The sequence below is a fragment of the Diabrotica virgifera genome, chromosome 4 (genome assembly GCF_917563875.1).
Source record: "Diabrotica virgifera virgifera chromosome 4, PGI_DIABVI_V3a".
In the NCBI taxonomy this organism is placed as follows: domain Eukaryota; kingdom Metazoa; phylum Arthropoda; class Insecta; order Coleoptera; family Chrysomelidae; genus Diabrotica; species Diabrotica virgifera.
Window position 1 is genome coordinate 137,776,215 of NC_065446.1, and position 18,058 is coordinate 137,794,272.

The window sequence follows — 18,058 nt, forward strand, 5'->3', positions numbered from 1 at the left end:
AACTATGAATCCTACGAAAAAACTTGTAAAACATTTTTTGCTTAGAATGACCCAAAAAATACAAAACAATGTTTTGTTTTGCAAAAAATCGCTGTTATGTGATTCCTCAAGTTCTTTGTTTATAACAACCTTATCGACATCCAGATCGACTGTTACCCAAAAAATTCGTGTTCTACGGGTCAAAATACATAAAGAAAACTTGGGTAAGTCCATCTGAATTAAGGAGGCCGTTGTACCCCTACTGGCGACAGGACTAAGTTTTTTTTCTCTCTAATAAAAAAAGGCAAAGTGGCGCTCTTTTTGTCAATATGTTTTAACTATTTTTCTTCGTTTTCTTTATCCAAAATTTCTGGATTAGCTCTGGTAGCTATCAACAACTCATTATTTGTTTCCCCAATTTAATATTTGTTTCTGAGCTAGTTTAAAAGGACCATCCCCACATCTCTTCCGATTCTGAGCAACGAGGACTTTGTTCATTTTGTGTACACATTATTAATGTCGCCCTTTTGTGTTACAGTGGAAATGTACTTACAAAAATAATAAATAGAAAAACGCAACAGATTCCATCATAGTGAGGAACTGAGGGATTTTCTAAAAACTAGGACTACGTCAATGCATACAAAAAGATTAAGGAAGTCACAAATATAAAGAAATTTATTCCATATCGCTATACGAAGTGGAAACATTGACTCTCGGAATTACAAGTATGAGGCATTTGAGATGTGGGTTTTCGAATGATGCTGAAGATCTCTTGGACAGAGCACGTGACCAACAACTAGGTGTGGAGAAGAATGGGGACTGAAAGAGAACTCCTAAATATTGTAAAAACAGAAAAACGAGTCATCTAGTATATATTTACAGAGGAGAAAGATACAACTTTTTCGACTCATAATGGAAGGTAAAGTGGAAGGAAGAAGAGGTCCAGGACGAAGAAAATGCTCCTGACTGAAGACCGTAAGAAATTGAACGGGCATGGACACATATTCGATACTTAGAACAGCTCAAGATAATGAGCAATTTGCTGTAGTTATACCAAACCTTCAGTAATGGAAAAGGCACCTTAAGAAGAAGAAGAAGAAGAAAAGAAAAGGAAACATGGGCACGTAACGGAAAACATAAAGCAAAATTGTTCGCTTCATATATAGAGGATGTATGCCAAAATCACAAAATGGAAAATATTAATCAAGCCGAAAACGATGATGATGAGAGGACTGAACACGATGTGAACAATACTGATCAAGAAAAAATAAAGCTAACTTATTTTCTAAAGCCTAAAGAGGTAACCAAACTAATCCAAAACAATATCAGTTCCAAAAATTCTCAGGGATTTGACTTACAGGGGACTTAATAACAGGAGAAATACTAAAACCATTGCCTATGAAGGCCATCGCAAAAATCACAAGCCCCACAAATCCAGTATTCAGCGAGTCCAGTCATGTTTGGAAGATTCACTCTCTCCAGCGAATACAGTCATATTTGAAAGAACGACCATTCAAAGCAGAAATCTTACAGGGCAGTGTTTTGGGACCAATATTATATTTATTAATAGCAATAATAACAGTCGCTGAAATAATCGAAGAAACAATTAGATACCTCTAAAATGCAGTGAACAAAATAAGCACTTGAAATAATAGATGACGCATAAAAATTAATGAAGGAAAATCAATAAATTATTAAATGCCCGGTTGCACCAACAGATCTTAAGCTTAAGTCGAGAATATCATAAGAATTAATATAATATAGCTATAATATATTACAATAAGAATACCATAATATAATAATAGATATAATTGATAATAAGGTAAGAATCTAAAATTATGGTGCAACGTAAGTGATACTCAAGGAGGCCCTATTTATAAGTAGGGCTTAGCTAATCTGGAACTTAAGATCTGTTGGTGCAATCAGGCATGAAATACCTACGGCTACATTTGGATCACAAATTAAACTGGCAGGAACATACCAGAAAGGAAACTGAAGAACTAAAACTGAAATACAAGAAGTTATATTGTTTTTATAGAAGCTCACAATTTGCAGTGAAAAATAAAGTATGAGTCTGCAAACAAATGCTCAAACCAGTATGGTCTTATGATATACAGATATGAAGCTGTACTAATGAGCGTAACTACGCTTACCTTTAAAGAGTCCCAAACCGAATACTAAAGAACATAGCTCAGTGATATATTAACAACAAAGACCACATCGGGAACTCCGTATAGTAAGATATTAAAGATAAAATAGATAAGATTGCAAAGCGTCACCAAACCCGTCTCATAACTATACAAACAGGAAGAGGTAGAATAATGAAGACGTGATTCGCAGGCTCAAACGCATCAAACCTTTCGAACTTGGGTGATTGTAATAAGTATGTAAATGTCAGTTTAAATTCGGGCAGCTAACCACAACAGTGAAGTATGCAACAATTTTATAAGATTTTAAGGTGGGAATACCCAGGATAGTAAAGTAGCAGATTAGGTTAAATATAAAATACTGGATAACCATAAGGTCATAATAGGTGCATCGTTTCTCTAATAAATAAAAAAATGTGATTGGCTTAACAAAACGAGAAAGAAGTACAATTTTGTCAAACTCTGCGTCTTGTACGTTCTTCAGTAACAATTATTTTGCATATGTTCCTATAAATTGAAATGCAGTTAGTAACACTGAAGGTCTTTTATGCAATAATACACGTTGTCGTAAAAATAAATTAAAATGTCTTCACCAAACTAGGTAACTTACCACCATATAAAAATTTTCCAAGAGATGCAAAAGAATTATGTACATACTTCCATAATAGATCTCCGATGATATTTCAAGATAGAGATATTGCGGTAGTATGACTATGACTAGCTGTATATTATGAATGTAACGTCCTGCTTACATGAAAGTGAAACCAAGGTTACCGATGCGCGATGGTCTTGTTGATTTGGTTTACTAATAAGACCGTTACTCAATGGTTACTCGTTAGCGCTACTCAAATTTTTTGCATCCTTAATACTAAACAGTTCAACATAAAACTGATTGTCTGAGTCTTAATTATAAATATTTATATTTATCTGTAGAATAAGTATTATATGATTTTATAATCCAGTTGAGATATACAGGGTTGGGATAACGCATGGAACAAAGTAAATATCTTTGAGGCGAAAAAGCCGATATTCATAAAAATTCGCATTAAAGTAGGTACAATGCCATATATAGCGCATCTAATGCTATATTTTTTGTTACTACGTTACTTTTAGTTTCACCGAAAATACCCTTAACTTACCTAATTTAAATGGGACACACATTTATTTGCTAAGATCAATGAGAATAAACATTTCAAAAAATCACTTCAAATGTTAAAAATGCTTTCCTTTCATCCCCTGACAATATACAAGCCTATTAATATATTTTTGTGAATCACTCTTTCCAATACTGCTTTACGATTGGTCCATATGATACGGATGATACTTTTCAATTTCCCTTATTTTCCTTACTGAATATCATTATACCATAATTCTATGCCAAATATTTTGTGGTGATTTCTCTAGATCAATTGCAATGTTTTGTCTAATATAATATACAGGGTGTTTCATTAATAATTGTCCATATAGTAACTGGAGAAACCTTAGCACAAAATACGAAGATTTAACGTAAAACACTTAAATAAAATGTGGTTCCTTAAGGAGTTACAGGGTGTTTTATCTAAAAATTTAAAAACTATTTTTGCTCAGCATTTTAAAACTATTCGACGTATCCTTTTCATACTTAGTAGAAAGAGCGACTACTAGACACCCTACTAAATTATGATAAACAAACGTTTCTAGCTACTCCCAGAGGCGTACGACAGGGGATGGTGAATGGTTGACCCTTCTCAAATTCTGCGCCACTGGAGGAATTACTATTTTACTGCTATTTTTAGATTCTCCAATACTTTCTACGTAAATAACATACTCTCCATTGGTAACGATAAAGTCATTAGTTTTCGAGAAATTTGAAGTTAAATATGAAACGGCACACTTATTTTGATTAAATATTTATTATGATTCATATGATTAAAATTTAAAAATTATTTGTACCCAGTACTTTAAAACTATTTGGCGTATCCTTATCATACTTGGCAAAAAGTGTAGGTACTGTGCACCCTACTAAATTAAGATAAATAAACGTTTCTAGCTACTACCAGAGGCGTACGACAGGGGATAGTGGCTGGTTGACAGTTCCCAAATTCTACGCCACTGACGAAATTGCCATTTTTGTGTAATCTTTTGATTTTGCAATACTTTTTATGTAAATAATATACTCTTTATTCGTAACGATAAAATGATTAGTTTTCGAGATATTTGAAATTAAAAATGAAGCAACACAATACATTAATCAAAATAACCGTGTCGTTTCATTTTTAACTTCAAAGATCTCGAAAACTAATGCCTTTATCGTTACGAATGAAGAGTAGATTATTTTCATAGAAAGTATTGGAGAATCCAAAAATTGAACTAAAATAGCAATTTCGCCAGTGGCGTAGAATTTGGAAACGGTCAACCATCCACTTTCCCCCGTCGTACGCCTCTGGTAATAGCCAGAAACGTTTGTTTAACATAATTTAGTAGTTTGTACCAGTACCTATACTATCTGCCAAGTATGAAAAGAATATGTCGAATAGTTTAAAAATGCTGAGCAAAAATACTTTCTAAATTTTTAGATAAAACACCCTGTAACTCAGTAAGGAACCACATTTTATTTAAGTGTTTTAGGTTAAATCTTCGTATTTTGTGCTAAGGTTTCTCCAGTTATTATATGGACAATTATTAATGAAACACCCTGTATAGTCCAAGAAATGAAGCTTAAAACAGGACAAAACCTCGCGATTTTTACAGAATGGACCGATTTGCATGAAAATATGGATTTAAGTTCACCTTACCCTCTACTTCAAAATCTATATTGTGCCGAAGAGCGCTTTTTATTTTTAAGGGTGAAGACTACCCCTAATGTTTCAAATTTGCTCAAAATTGCTCAAAAACTAGAGGAAGATAAAATTTGGATCATATGATTTAGGTAATAATGGTTTAATATTCTTAGTATAATTTCTGAGTCTTTCAACCCTTAAAAATTTATTTTTTAAGGGTTAAAACTATCCCTCATGCATATTAGTAATGTCATTTTCATTACACCAACAATTGTGGCTCAATCCCATACTTATTAAATTTAAACACGCCACAAGAAAACAGTTTCAGAACCTGGCATCCTCTTGAATGTATATTTTTTGCCAGTCATTGACAAGGTCATTACCAGTCACAAACAAGAAGACATGTCCAATCTACACACACCTTTCAATCATTTGATACCTTAAAGATGTTAAAGACATTATATATAAGTACATAAGTTTGTAAAAAAATATATAAAAAGTTATTTGAAAAATACTGACGAGCACCTCCAAAATGAAAAAGATAGAGTTAACTTAAACAAATAAACACATCAGAAGATGTTTCTACTTTCACCTGGAGCTGCGAGCGTAGATTCGTCCCGCCCGTCTTGTTTTACTTTAGAAAGTTTGGCAAAAAATAATTTCGTAGGTTTTTACAATATCTATAAGCCTATTAGTATTAAATTCTTTTGAAGCCCTCAGTCACAAATAAGGGACGACTTTGAAAGTGTTGGTAAAGTTAGTTTTTGCATGTTAGTACAAGTTATCTTTATCTCACTAAATTTTTGTCGTACAAGAAATTTTCGCAAACCAACTTCTTGGAAATTAAAAAATCTACAATTTCATTTTTAACCATTTTTTCGTATCTCTGATGCTAATCTACTATTCTGAAGAAAAAGCATTTTTTACCAAAATACAAAAATTCGGTATTCGCTTTTAACTCAATTTTTTTAAACTAATTATTCTTAGCTGATAAAACTTCTACAATCTATTAACAATACATAAATAAAGAAGACTGAATAAGGCCAATGAGTAATTTTAATTAGGGTGGTAATTAAGGGGGATTTCCACATATTTTCTCGCTGAAAAAAATGCGACTGACATTCTTTTCATCGTAAGTCACTCAATTTTTGAGTTAAAGACTTTCTTCTTAGTTTTTAATACAGGCCTTTTTAAATTAGTTTAAATTAGTTTTAATAAGTTATCCTCGAAAAATGCATAGTTTTCTCGTCTTTTAACTTTGAAACTACACAATTTGACATTTGATGAAGAACAGCTAACCGATAATAGGGTATAGCTCAGTTACTATCAGTTTTAATGAAAATTAAAATAAATTATTTGGTTTATTTTTTCAGAAGGTATATTTTCATTACTTACAGTTTTGATAAAACGAGTAATTTTTGAGATATTAGCAGAAAACTGATTAAAAATATTGATTTTTTCGATATACAACTAACACTTTCGATAACGAATAAATCGAAAACCAATTTTTATCAAAAAAAAATGTATAGAATATTGTTTGCTTAGAATTAATCTTTTTACCAATTTTTGCTGTCAAATATATTAAAAAATTTCCGCCCCTGAGATGGGATGGCAACCACCCTCATGGTAAAAGCGCCTTTCAGCATGATATAGATTTTGATCCTTGGACTATCCACTACTGTATCAAATTTTCAAGAAAATCGATTTATTCTGTAAAAATTGGGAGGTGAAAACCTTCGGTTCCTGGACTAATAACAAATTCGTGATTCGTTCTTTTTCATTTAAATGAACTATTATTAATCTGTAACTTATTTCTGTCAATTGGTTTGACGACAGTTATATAATATATTACAAATAGCTGAACCGGTGAACTTCGTTGCACCTTAGATAATGTTATTTAATTAGATAATGTGTCATAATTTTGATTCTAGATCAATTGGTCGAACGCAATTGCTAGAGATCAATTACTCAAAATCAACTGCTCGAAAATGAATTGCTCGCCATAAAAATTGATCAAAATACAAATTGCTCGAATAAAAAAGAAAATTATATGTCCAAATATTTATTCACAATTATGCAAAATTTGTAGCTACATAAGAAAGATACATTTAATATGACAAATTATATGATATTCCACGTATACAGTACGTAAATCGTTCAGCTGGACATAGGGAACATACAATATATACAGGGTGGGTCACCACTAACGCGACGGAAGATTACAGCGAAATGGTAAAAGATTTGAAAAAAATTTAAATTGAATAGTTTGTAAGTTGATAAAAGCTACATTTTAAAATTATTTTGAAGTATACAGGGTGTCCCAATAAATGGCGGCGTATCAAAGTTATATTTTTTCTTATGGAACACCCTGTATTTATTGATTTTTTAATTGTCCGCAAAAAATAGGGTATAGTTTCATAAGGCTTCCCTATACCTATGTACAGAGTGTTCTGAGTTATGTTAACTTTTCTTAAAATGTAAAGTTTTAAAAGAAGGCTTATTCTCAAGTTATTTACGAAATTATAAAAACATTACTTTTGCATCTAAATAGTTCGATATTGGTTGAATGTATTATCAACAAGTACCTATACAAAAACATTTTGGCTGATACTAACTGGTCTATGAAATTGGTTTTAAAAATAATGAGATTATTTGGCCGCGACCGTATTATATAAATGACCGATATTACAGGTTGCCGATTTTGACAGATGACCGTTAACACAAGTTTTACTGTAATAACATTTAACTAATGACGTCGACTTTGCAAAGTAACAAGACACTTACTTAACACACACACTACACATGACACTAGGTACCTAACTGCAAAAATACACCGTATCTACCATGCCAATGGCCATTAGTTGTCGAGGGATTAGCTAAATAAGAAATAGTATATTAAGTATGGAGAACGGTAAGGGTTTTATACCGATTGAAGACAATTATTGTCTGAGATCGGTTACCCTTAACGTTCGACATGCTTATAACGTTTTTTGCACGATTGATACCATTATAAATTATAAAATTAAACATTTTCGTCATATTGACTAGTTTCATTCATTTTATCAAGATAGATACTTTGGTTGTTAGGTAGTAACTAGGGTGCATAACAACAATGGAGAATTGAGTTTTTATTTAGTTGTCAATAATTTTAAGTACAATTTTGATTATTATAAATTAAAATATGAGCGAAAGTGAATTTGAAGAAACTGAACGGGCTTGGGAAGAAGGGTGCCGCAATTATTCCCGAAAAATCCAAAATCCGTTATCAAAATACCTACCAAAGTTTTAAAAAATGGTGCGAAGGCAAGAATTTAAGAATCGAAGAAAAGACTCTATTGGCATATTTTGTTCAAAGACATATACAGTTGAAAGCTCCTGGAAACCTCTGGGCAGAATATTCAATGATTAAATCTACCGTTTTTCTTTATGATGTCATTGATATTTCCAAGTTTTCAACTTTGATCGCGTATTTAAAGAGCAAAAGTGTTGGATACTACTAATGTATGCGATTCTGCAGGAGTTTCTGTTATAAGTGAAACCACAGCCCAAACAAGTGGGATTTCATTAAATAATTTAACAAATTGTACCATAAGGTTCAATATTAATAAATAATTCGTTAGTTTTCTTTATTCTTTCAAAAAATAAATTAAAATTAAGAGATTTTTTAAGTCGACGGTAAGTGAATTACTTACCGTCGAGTTGGAGTACTTACCGTCGAGTTGGATTACTTACCGTCGAGTTGCTAGTAAATGTCACCTACTGACGTAAAATCTATCACGGTAAACGGTCAAAAATGATCAATCGTGCAAAAAAATATTTAACTAAAATAAAAATTTGTTTCAAGAGAAGTAGCTCATTTTTTTGGGCTTAAATAAGTTCAAATTCATTAAATTTTCTATAAGTATAGGTCAAACCTATTAGAGTTAAACTCCGCTATCGCATCGTTCGGGCAACAGCAGTCTCGTGCGTGAAAGTATCACTTTCCACACTAGTTAGGAAAATAACTATTTTCGTTATTAAGTAATACTATTAAGAAAATAACTAAATACAAAATGAACCACAACTTACTATAAGTAAAAAATTATCAGTTATATATGTATACATGTTCAAAATGTTTATACAACAAGCGATTTTAAATGATTTGTTTACATTATTTAACATATCTGGTGTTATAGACGCAAAAGCGTTCGAAATTCTTAATTTCATATAAATGTCATCTGAAGTAGTAGGGTACGAAGTGTAGCATTTACAATATTTTTAATATAACCCCATTTAAAAAAATTCATCTTGGTCAATCCTGGTGACCTAGGTGGCCAAATATATGGACCGAATCTATCTATCCATTTATTTCTAAATTTTATGTTGAGGTTGTTCTTAACATCACGTCAAAAATAAGCAGGAGCTCCGTCCAATTGGAGCCACATGTTTGTTCGCACGCTAAGTGGAAGGTTTTAAAAGGATCCAAAAAACTTGTTTTAAAAAAATTAAAAAAGCTGCTCTATTCACATTTTCGTCAAAAAAATATGGATCGATAACGTACTCGCTCAGATTACTGCCCTAAACATGAACACTTCATCGGTGTTGGTGATCAACAGTATAATGTTTGTTTACTGTATCATAATAAAATGAAAGCTATGTCTATTAACTAGACGATTATTATGAAAAGTAGGTAGATTCGTCTGTACACAATACATTCTTAAAAAAAAAATCAGGATCTTTTCCAAATTCCAAAGTCTATAAACGAAAAGTTAAACGTTCCTCTTCTGTCTAATGCTGGTATAGTTGAGTTTTATACGAATGATAGTGGTTTTTCTTATGTATTCTACATACAGTAGGAAAAATGAAAGAATACCCATGCGTCATCGATGATATGCATACGAATCAAATTAAAAATTTCTAAAATTTTTATGATGTTATTTTTTCTGATAATACTTATGTATATATTTATTGGTAATAATTGTTACTTTTACTACCGTAATTAATTATTTGACATAGATTAATAATACAAAAATAATGAGTAATAGTAAATTATTTGACAATTCTTGCTGTAAATTTTAAAGAACCGTTTGGATTGACATAAAATTTGGCATACGCATAGCCAACATGTCAAAGAAAAAAAGTGATATTATGCCGATGTGTGCTTTTGCCCTGGGGGTGAGTTTCACCCCTTCTCGTGGGTGAAAAACATACATTCAAAATAAGTCCAAAATTCGATAAAATGCCTAATTCTAAGCAACTTTTATTCTATACAGATTTTTCACTAAGGTAATACTTTTCGAGTTATTTGCGAGTGAATATGTTCATTTTTCAACAAAACAAACACGTTTTTAGACAATTTTTCGCAAATAATTAAAAAAGTAAGTATTTTATGGAAAAAAACCGTTGTTAGCAAAAGTATAGCTTGTAAAAAAGTAAAAAAAAATGTGTATACATGAAGTCTCTAGACCTAGTAGAAGCAGAGTTAAAGCTAAAGAAAAATAGGTTCATATTCGCCAAACTTCAAATAAATATATTTCAACGTGAAATAACCAAAAACTGAAGCACTTCTTGGAAAAAACTCATTACAACTTTTTTAAAGAGTTAAAAAGCTTTATGTCTATTTTTTAAAAAATATATTCTGGCATCAAATGTGAGCAAGTTACGCTCAAAATACAGTTGGTCAGTTTTGATTTGGCATAAAAAAATCGGGAAAATCACCCCCTAATTAACAACTTAAATAGAATTAATCGTTACCGCTTCACATGTTGCTTTATTTATATTGTGTCTATATGATCTGTAAGTTTCACCGATTCAACGTGCTTATTTTTGAAAAAAAAAATGGTTTTAAAATAAAAATTTTTAAATTTTTAATTTTGTAAAAAATGTTCTTTTTCAAAATAACTTAAAAATTATTAGTAATACCAAAAATCTCAAAAAGTAATAAAATGTACGTTTTGCTTTTCTGAATATTTTGGCCTTTTTGTTTTCCTGTTGGACAAAAATCGGTTATGCTATGACTGTTCAAAGTTGGCATACACTCGGGATTAGTGACTCGTTTAAGCCATTTTAACTACAGCCTTTTCAAGAATAAGCACTTTGAACCGCTGAGACTTACATACCGTATAAATAATAAATAAGTAAAATAACTTCTGAAGCGGTAACGATTAAATTTATTTGATATGCTAATTAGGGGGTGCTTTTCGCGATTCTTTTTACCAAAAAATAAAAGGTACCAACAATATTTTGAGCAGAACTCACTTACTTTTAAGGTTGGAAGTTTTTAAAAAAAATAAACCTTTTTTTAGACACTTTAAAAAAGTTGAAATGAGTGTTCTTCGAAAAGTGTTCCGTTTTTTTGGTTATTTCTCGATAAAATATTCGATTTGGAATTTGACGACTGAGAACCTACTTTTCATTAGCTACAACTTTGCTAATACTTGGTTTACGGACTTAATATATGCACCATTTTTTCACTTTTATATAAGCTATATTTTTATTAAGAATATTTTTTCGACAAAATACTTACTTTTTGAGTTATTTGCGAAAAACCGTCTAAAAACGTGTTTATTTTGTTTAAAAATGAACAAATTCACTCGCAAATAACTCGAAAAGGATTGACTTGGTGAAAAAACGCTATAAAACAAAAGTTGCTTAAAATTAGTCAGTTTATCGAATTTCGAACTTATTTTGGACATATTATACTTTTTCACCCCCGAGAAGGGGTGAAACTCACCCCCAGGGCAAAAGCACACATCGGCACAATATCACTTTTTTTCTTTGACTTATTAGCTATGTGTATGCCAAATTCCATGTCAATCCAAGGGGTTCTTTAAAATTCAGAGGTTTTGCAATATTTTACCGTTAAAGAACGTACTATACGCAAATATAGTATTATGAATTTCTCCATGTTAAAGTTGCTGGACGTAAATAGTAACAGGAATTTAAAAAATGTCGTTTATGTCAGCTGCATTAAGTGACATAAATGAAAGTAAACTTAATGAATTCAGATCCTTTTGGTATCCAGATCATTGTCCAGACATTATCTGCAAATAAATGTACATTCGTAAAAATATACTCATCTGTAATTTTATACACTATGATTGAAAAGTCGGAGTAATATGTACACGTTTGGCAAACTCATAGACAGAAGTTAACCATATTGACAGATGATTACTTACAAATTTTAATGACTTATTTTAATTAAGAGGAAACAGTAGCGATCAACAGGTAGCCAAAACGCGTTTCAAGATTGCGGCTGTAATTTTGAATATTTTTTCGATATATTTGGCACACGTATTCGTAATATAATAAAGAATGGCGGTACATAGCCCAATTTGAAAAATATATTAATATGTGAAAATTACTCTGTAATTAAATACAATATTAAAAAAACGAGCCTGTACCGCCATTAAGAAGAACAAAAAAATACACTTTCTTCAAATAAACTTATTTATCCGATGCCTAGATTTTGTGTCATTTTGGAACCACTAAAATTTTTTATTTCATTAGTTGTTCCAAAATGACACAAAATCTAGGCATCGGATAAAAAAGTTTATTTGAAGAAAGTGTATTTTTTGTTCTTCTTAATGGCGGTACAGGTTCGTTTTTTTAATATTGTATTTAATTACAGAATAATTTCCACATATTAATATATTTTTCAAATTGGGCTCTGTACCGCCATTCTTTATTATATTACGAATACGTGTGCCAAATATCTCGAAAAAATATTCAAAATTACAGCCGGAATCTTGGAACGCGTTTTGGCTACCTGTTGATCGCTACTGTATCACCTTAAATAAATACTTACCAAACCAAATATACAATATAATATCAAAATAGCTTTTAAAAGAACTGAGTTTATTCAAGCAAATACGACTGATTATTAAAATCTATAAACTCTACCGAACCTAACCCAGTTTCACTGTCAAAGTGACAGAAATTGAATCTGTCAGATTATAGTTGACCAGCACGATTACTCGAATAGTAGTTTATACAATTATTATCTCTACTGATATCTTGAATGTTTTTCTAAGAATGACATTAGAAGTACAGAAATAGTCAAGTGTGAATTTAAATTTTCAGTAGTAATTGCACAAGAGCTCTAAAATTCTGTATTAATTTTAGAGATTGAGTGCAATTTGTTGCGATTATTTCATGAATAAAACTGTTCAAAACCAAAATTTTATTGTAATTTATTTATGTAAGTACAAATTAGTACAATTAAACACACAGCTTTTATAAATATTTCAAGGTTGAAAGTCATACTTTTATAATTTTTAAAACATTAATTGTCATTAATGTCACTGAATGTATTTTTTCGTAGCAACGAAGGGCATCTGACGTATAATACTTGACGACGGGAAATTATCAAAAATTATCAGTTTAATTTAGATTTCTGTAGCTTTCTATTGGTCAGAATCTCCTATGAATGAAATAATCAGTAGTAATTGCACAAGAGCTCTGAAATTATTGAATTTTTCCCGAGTGACACTTTGACAGTTTTAATTTCACGAGCCGAAGGCGAGTGAAATTATGTCAAAGTGTCACGAGAGCAAAAATTCTATATTAATTTCAGAGGTCGAGTGCAATTTGTTGCGATTATTTCATGAATAAAACTGTTCAAAACCAAAATTTTATTGTAATTTATTTCTGTAAGTACCATTAAACACACAGTTTTTATAAATATTTGACGATTGAAAGTCATCACTTTTATTATTTTTAAAACATTAATTGTCATTAATATCACTGAATGTATTTTTTCGTAGCAACGAAGGGCATCTGACGTAATATACTTAACGACGGGAGATTATCAAAAATTATCGATTTCTGTAGCTTTCAGATTTCTGTAGCTTTCTATTGGTCAGAATCTCCTATGAATGAAATAATCTACTAAATTAATATAACTATGTTGAACAATTGTATCGCCGTCTCACTCTGTCAATTATAAATATGTAACTGCGTATGTATTTGATAACGTTTTTGCTTAGTAGACAACACTTAATCATCTATCTCTCCCGTTCGTTATTTATAGAAAAAGGCAGCAAATCCAAAATATGTGCTTGATATGATCGTTCATGGGTATTCTTTCATTTTTCCGACTGTACACTCGGTTGACTGATTTTTAATTGACTCAAAATTTTTCACGTACTAGTATTTGGGTTTTCCGTAACAGAAAGCAGGACAAGTTCGGGAGAAAGTTCGTTGACGTCATTAAAAATAAATGGTTTATTTTTATTTACCTTTTTGTACCTATGCAATATTACCAGTAGCACGGAATCTATCCAGAAATCTCTCAAAAACGTCCTTTTTTGGGTGTCTCCTGTCTTCTATCAGGATACCTTTAAGCGTAAACTTTAGAAGCTAAGAGACAATTTTAAAGATATTCCCCAATGAAAAGTAGCATGTCTATTCTTTCATAGATATCGTGATTATTCATTTTTAGGAACAATTAAATTTGAATGTAATTGGCTCTGCCAAAGCCATTTTTAAGTAAAACAAATTGAATATCATACACCGATGTTTATAGTTTTGATAATTACCAGACCGTCCTGTCATAAACTGACAGTGTCATACAATGACATTAATTAACTACATCTTTTGTTTTAAAATCGATATACAGATTAAGAATTTAAATAATTATAAATTACACAAAACTATGACACCTACACCTAGGTATAGGACATCCATATACCATTCGAAAGAGGTAAATTTCTTTATTATAATTATTTATTAATATACATGGTGTTCCATTTAAAATAAGCATCATACGACACATTGAATACTCCACTAATGAAACTGTAAATTTTGAACACCCTGTAGACAAATTTGTAATAATTAATCATGGAATACATTCAGCCAATATCGAACTATTTACATGTAAAAGTAATGTTTTTATAATTTCGTAAATAACTTGAGAATAAGCCTTCTTTTAAAACTTTACATTTTAAGAAAAGTCAACATAACTCAGAAAACTCTGTACATAGGTATAGGGAAGCCTTATGAAACTATACCTTATTTTTTGAGGACAAGTAAAAAATTCAATAAGATAGAGGGTGTTCCATAAGGAAAAATAAAACTTTGATACGCCGCCATTTATTGGGACACCCTGTATATTTCAAAATAATTTTAAAATGTAGCTTTTATCAACTTACAAACTACTCAATTTAAAAAATTTTCCAATCTTTTACCATTTCGCTGTAATCTTCCGTCGCGTTAGTGGTGACTCACCCTGTATTATATCATACTAGTGAGTCATCCGTCTGGACGTGATGACGTAATCGATGATTTTTTTAATATGAATTAATAACTTGTGATTAAATGTAAATTAAATAAATTACATATATCCTTCTTTGTTTCTCAATTTTTTATTAAAAATTCTTTGGACACTCTGTATAAATAATTATGGAAATGTTTATATTACTAAATAGAGAAATGAATACCCTTTAAAATCACGTGAGCCCTATTCTCATTTAAAAAATCATCGATTACGTCACCACTCCCAGATAGATGACGTCACTATTCACTATTATGATCTATATACCAAAAAATCGTAATTTAAAAATAAAAATCGACCTGTTTCTGGAATGTCTAATAATGTTGTTTATTTAACTAATAATGAATTTATGCGTTACTGTATGGACGCAATATTTTTTTATCTTCTGTTTTAATAAATCCATCTCAAAGAAATACATATCAAGAAGATTACTCATATCTCATGTTTTGCTTTTCAGGCTATGGGTTCCATTCCAAAACTTTCTATTCTAAAAGGTCCAACCAGGCAGTTCCATGCGAATACCTTGGAGAGTATCTTCGAGAATGTTGCAACCTCTCAACATGAAAACGACGCGGCTTTGTTATTTGAAGGTATGGATGCATTTAGATGTAAAAACATTTTAAGTAGATAAGTGGAAAGTAAAAATCTCTTGAAATCTAATAGACTAGTGTATGATATGTCATCGAAGTTGTTTGTTCGTTTGAAAGACCTCTCGGTGGTACCCTTGTACGGAATACAACATAAGCTAGTATTGTGCAAAATCCGAATTTGCGAATTTTAACAAAATGAGAAATGTGCTATGCACAATAGATCTAAAGTGAGAGCTAAGAGTAAGGTTCGCTTGGTGCTACGTTTTCTTGACTCTGTTTTACGGAATGGAAGCTTGGACCTTGAATGCAGCATCAGTGAAAAAACTGTAAAAAACTGGTTATTCATTGAAATTGAAAATGTTTATTTATTTTTGAAAAAAACTGGAATCATTCGAGTTATGGGTGTATAGAAGAATTATGAAAATATTATGGACAGAAAACGTCACAAACAAAGAGGTTCTGAGAAAGATGAGCAAAGAAATGGATGTCTTAAATACAATTAAAACCAGAAAAGTGGAATATCTCGGATATATTACACGTGGAGGAAAATACAACTTGCTCCAACTCATCATGCAGAGAAAGATTCAAGGATAAAGGAGCATAGGGAGACGCAGAATATCGTGGCTGCGCAACCTAAGAGAATGGTACGGATGTACATCAAATGAACTTATCAGAGCAGCCGTATTTAAAGTACGAATAGCTATGATGATTCCGACCTTCGTCGAGATGTCACTTGAAGAAGAAGAAGTGCAAAATCCGAATCAAACACATATACAGGGTGTTTCATTAATAATTGTCCATATAGTAACTGGAGAAACCTTAGCACAATGTACGAAGATTTAACCTAAAACACTTAAATAAAATGTGGTTCCTTACTGAGTTACAGGGTGTTTTATCTAGAAATTTAAAAACTATTTTTGTTCAGCATTTTAAAACTATTCGACGTATCCTTTTCATTCTTGGCAGAAAGTGCGACTACTATACACCCTATTAAATTATGAGAAACACGCGTTTCTAGCTGCTACCAGAGGCGTGCGACAGGGGATAGTGAATGGTTGACCCTTCTCAAATTCTACGCCACTGGAGGAATTACTATTTTAGTGCCATTTTTAGATTCTCCAATACTTTCTACGTAAATAATATACTCCTCATTTGTAACGATAAAGGCATTAGTTTTCGAGATATTTGAAGTTAAATATGAAACGGCACAGTTATTTTGATTAATTTACGGTATATGATTCATATAATTAAAATTTAAAAATTATTTGTACCTAGTACTTTAAAACTATTTGGCGTATCCTTATCATACTTGGCAGAAAGTGTAGGTACTGTACACCCTACTAAATTAAGATAAATAAACGTTTCTAGCTACTACCAGAGGCGTACGACAGGGGATAGTGGCTGGTTGACCCTTCCCAAATTCTACGCCACTGACGAAATTCCTATTTTAGTGTAATTTTTTAATTTTTTAATACTTTTTGTGTAAATAATATACTCTTCATTCGTAACGATAAAATGATTAGTTTTCGAGATATTTGAAATTAAAAATGACGCGACACAATACATTCATCAAAATACCCGTGTCGTTTCATTTTTAACTTCAAAGATCTCGAAAACTAATGATTTTATCGTTACGAATGAAGAGTATATTATTTTCATAGAAAGTATTGGAGAATCCAAAAATTGAACTAAAATAGCAATTCCGCCAGTGGCGTAGAATTTGGAAAGGGTCAACCATTCACTTTCCCCCGACGTACGCCTCTGGTAATAAACAGAAACGTTTTTTATCATTACTTAGTAGTTTGTACAGTACCTATACTTCCTACCAAGTATTAAAATGATACGTCGAATAGTTTTAAAATGCTGAGCAAAAATATTTTTTAAATTTTTAGATAAAACACCCTGTAACTCAGTAAGGAACCACATTTTATTTAAGTGTTTTAGGTTAAATCTTCGTATATTGTGCTAAGGTTTCTCCAGTTACTATATGGACAATTATTAATGAAACACCCTGTATATCAGAAAAAGTAAATTGTATAATACACCACAAAGGTAAAAGCTGAAAATCTGCAGGATTTTATGACAATGTGTTTATACCAAAAACGAATAAATAGGATATAAATGCAGAAACACATAAATCAACGATAGCGATAGAGTCGAGGAAACGTGGTATTTTTGAAAAATATTGACAGTTATTTTTTGTTTGTCGATCTGACGTATATTTCTCGAAATATTCGTTTTTTTCTTGTGAAACTTTGTTACTCTCCCATTTCCTTACGCCCCGCTCAAACCGTCAGATTTTTGAAATATACACTGTTCTGCATGTACTTA

General features: G+C 31.3%; 1 protein-coding gene across 1 annotated transcript in view; it reads left to right on the top strand.

Moving 5' to 3' along the window:
- LOC114333250 (zwittermicin A synthase ZmaJ) overlaps positions 1 to 18,058 on the top strand; it is a 230,332-nt gene that overhangs the window by 61,704 nt on the left and 150,570 nt on the right. The window contains exon 2 of the mRNA XM_028283114.2: positions 15,595 to 15,727. Within this exon, the coding sequence (XP_028138915.1) occupies positions 15,598 to 15,727 (130 nt within the window). The 5' untranslated portion in view covers positions 15,595 to 15,597. The remainder of the gene's footprint in view (positions 1 to 15,594; positions 15,728 to 18,058) is intronic.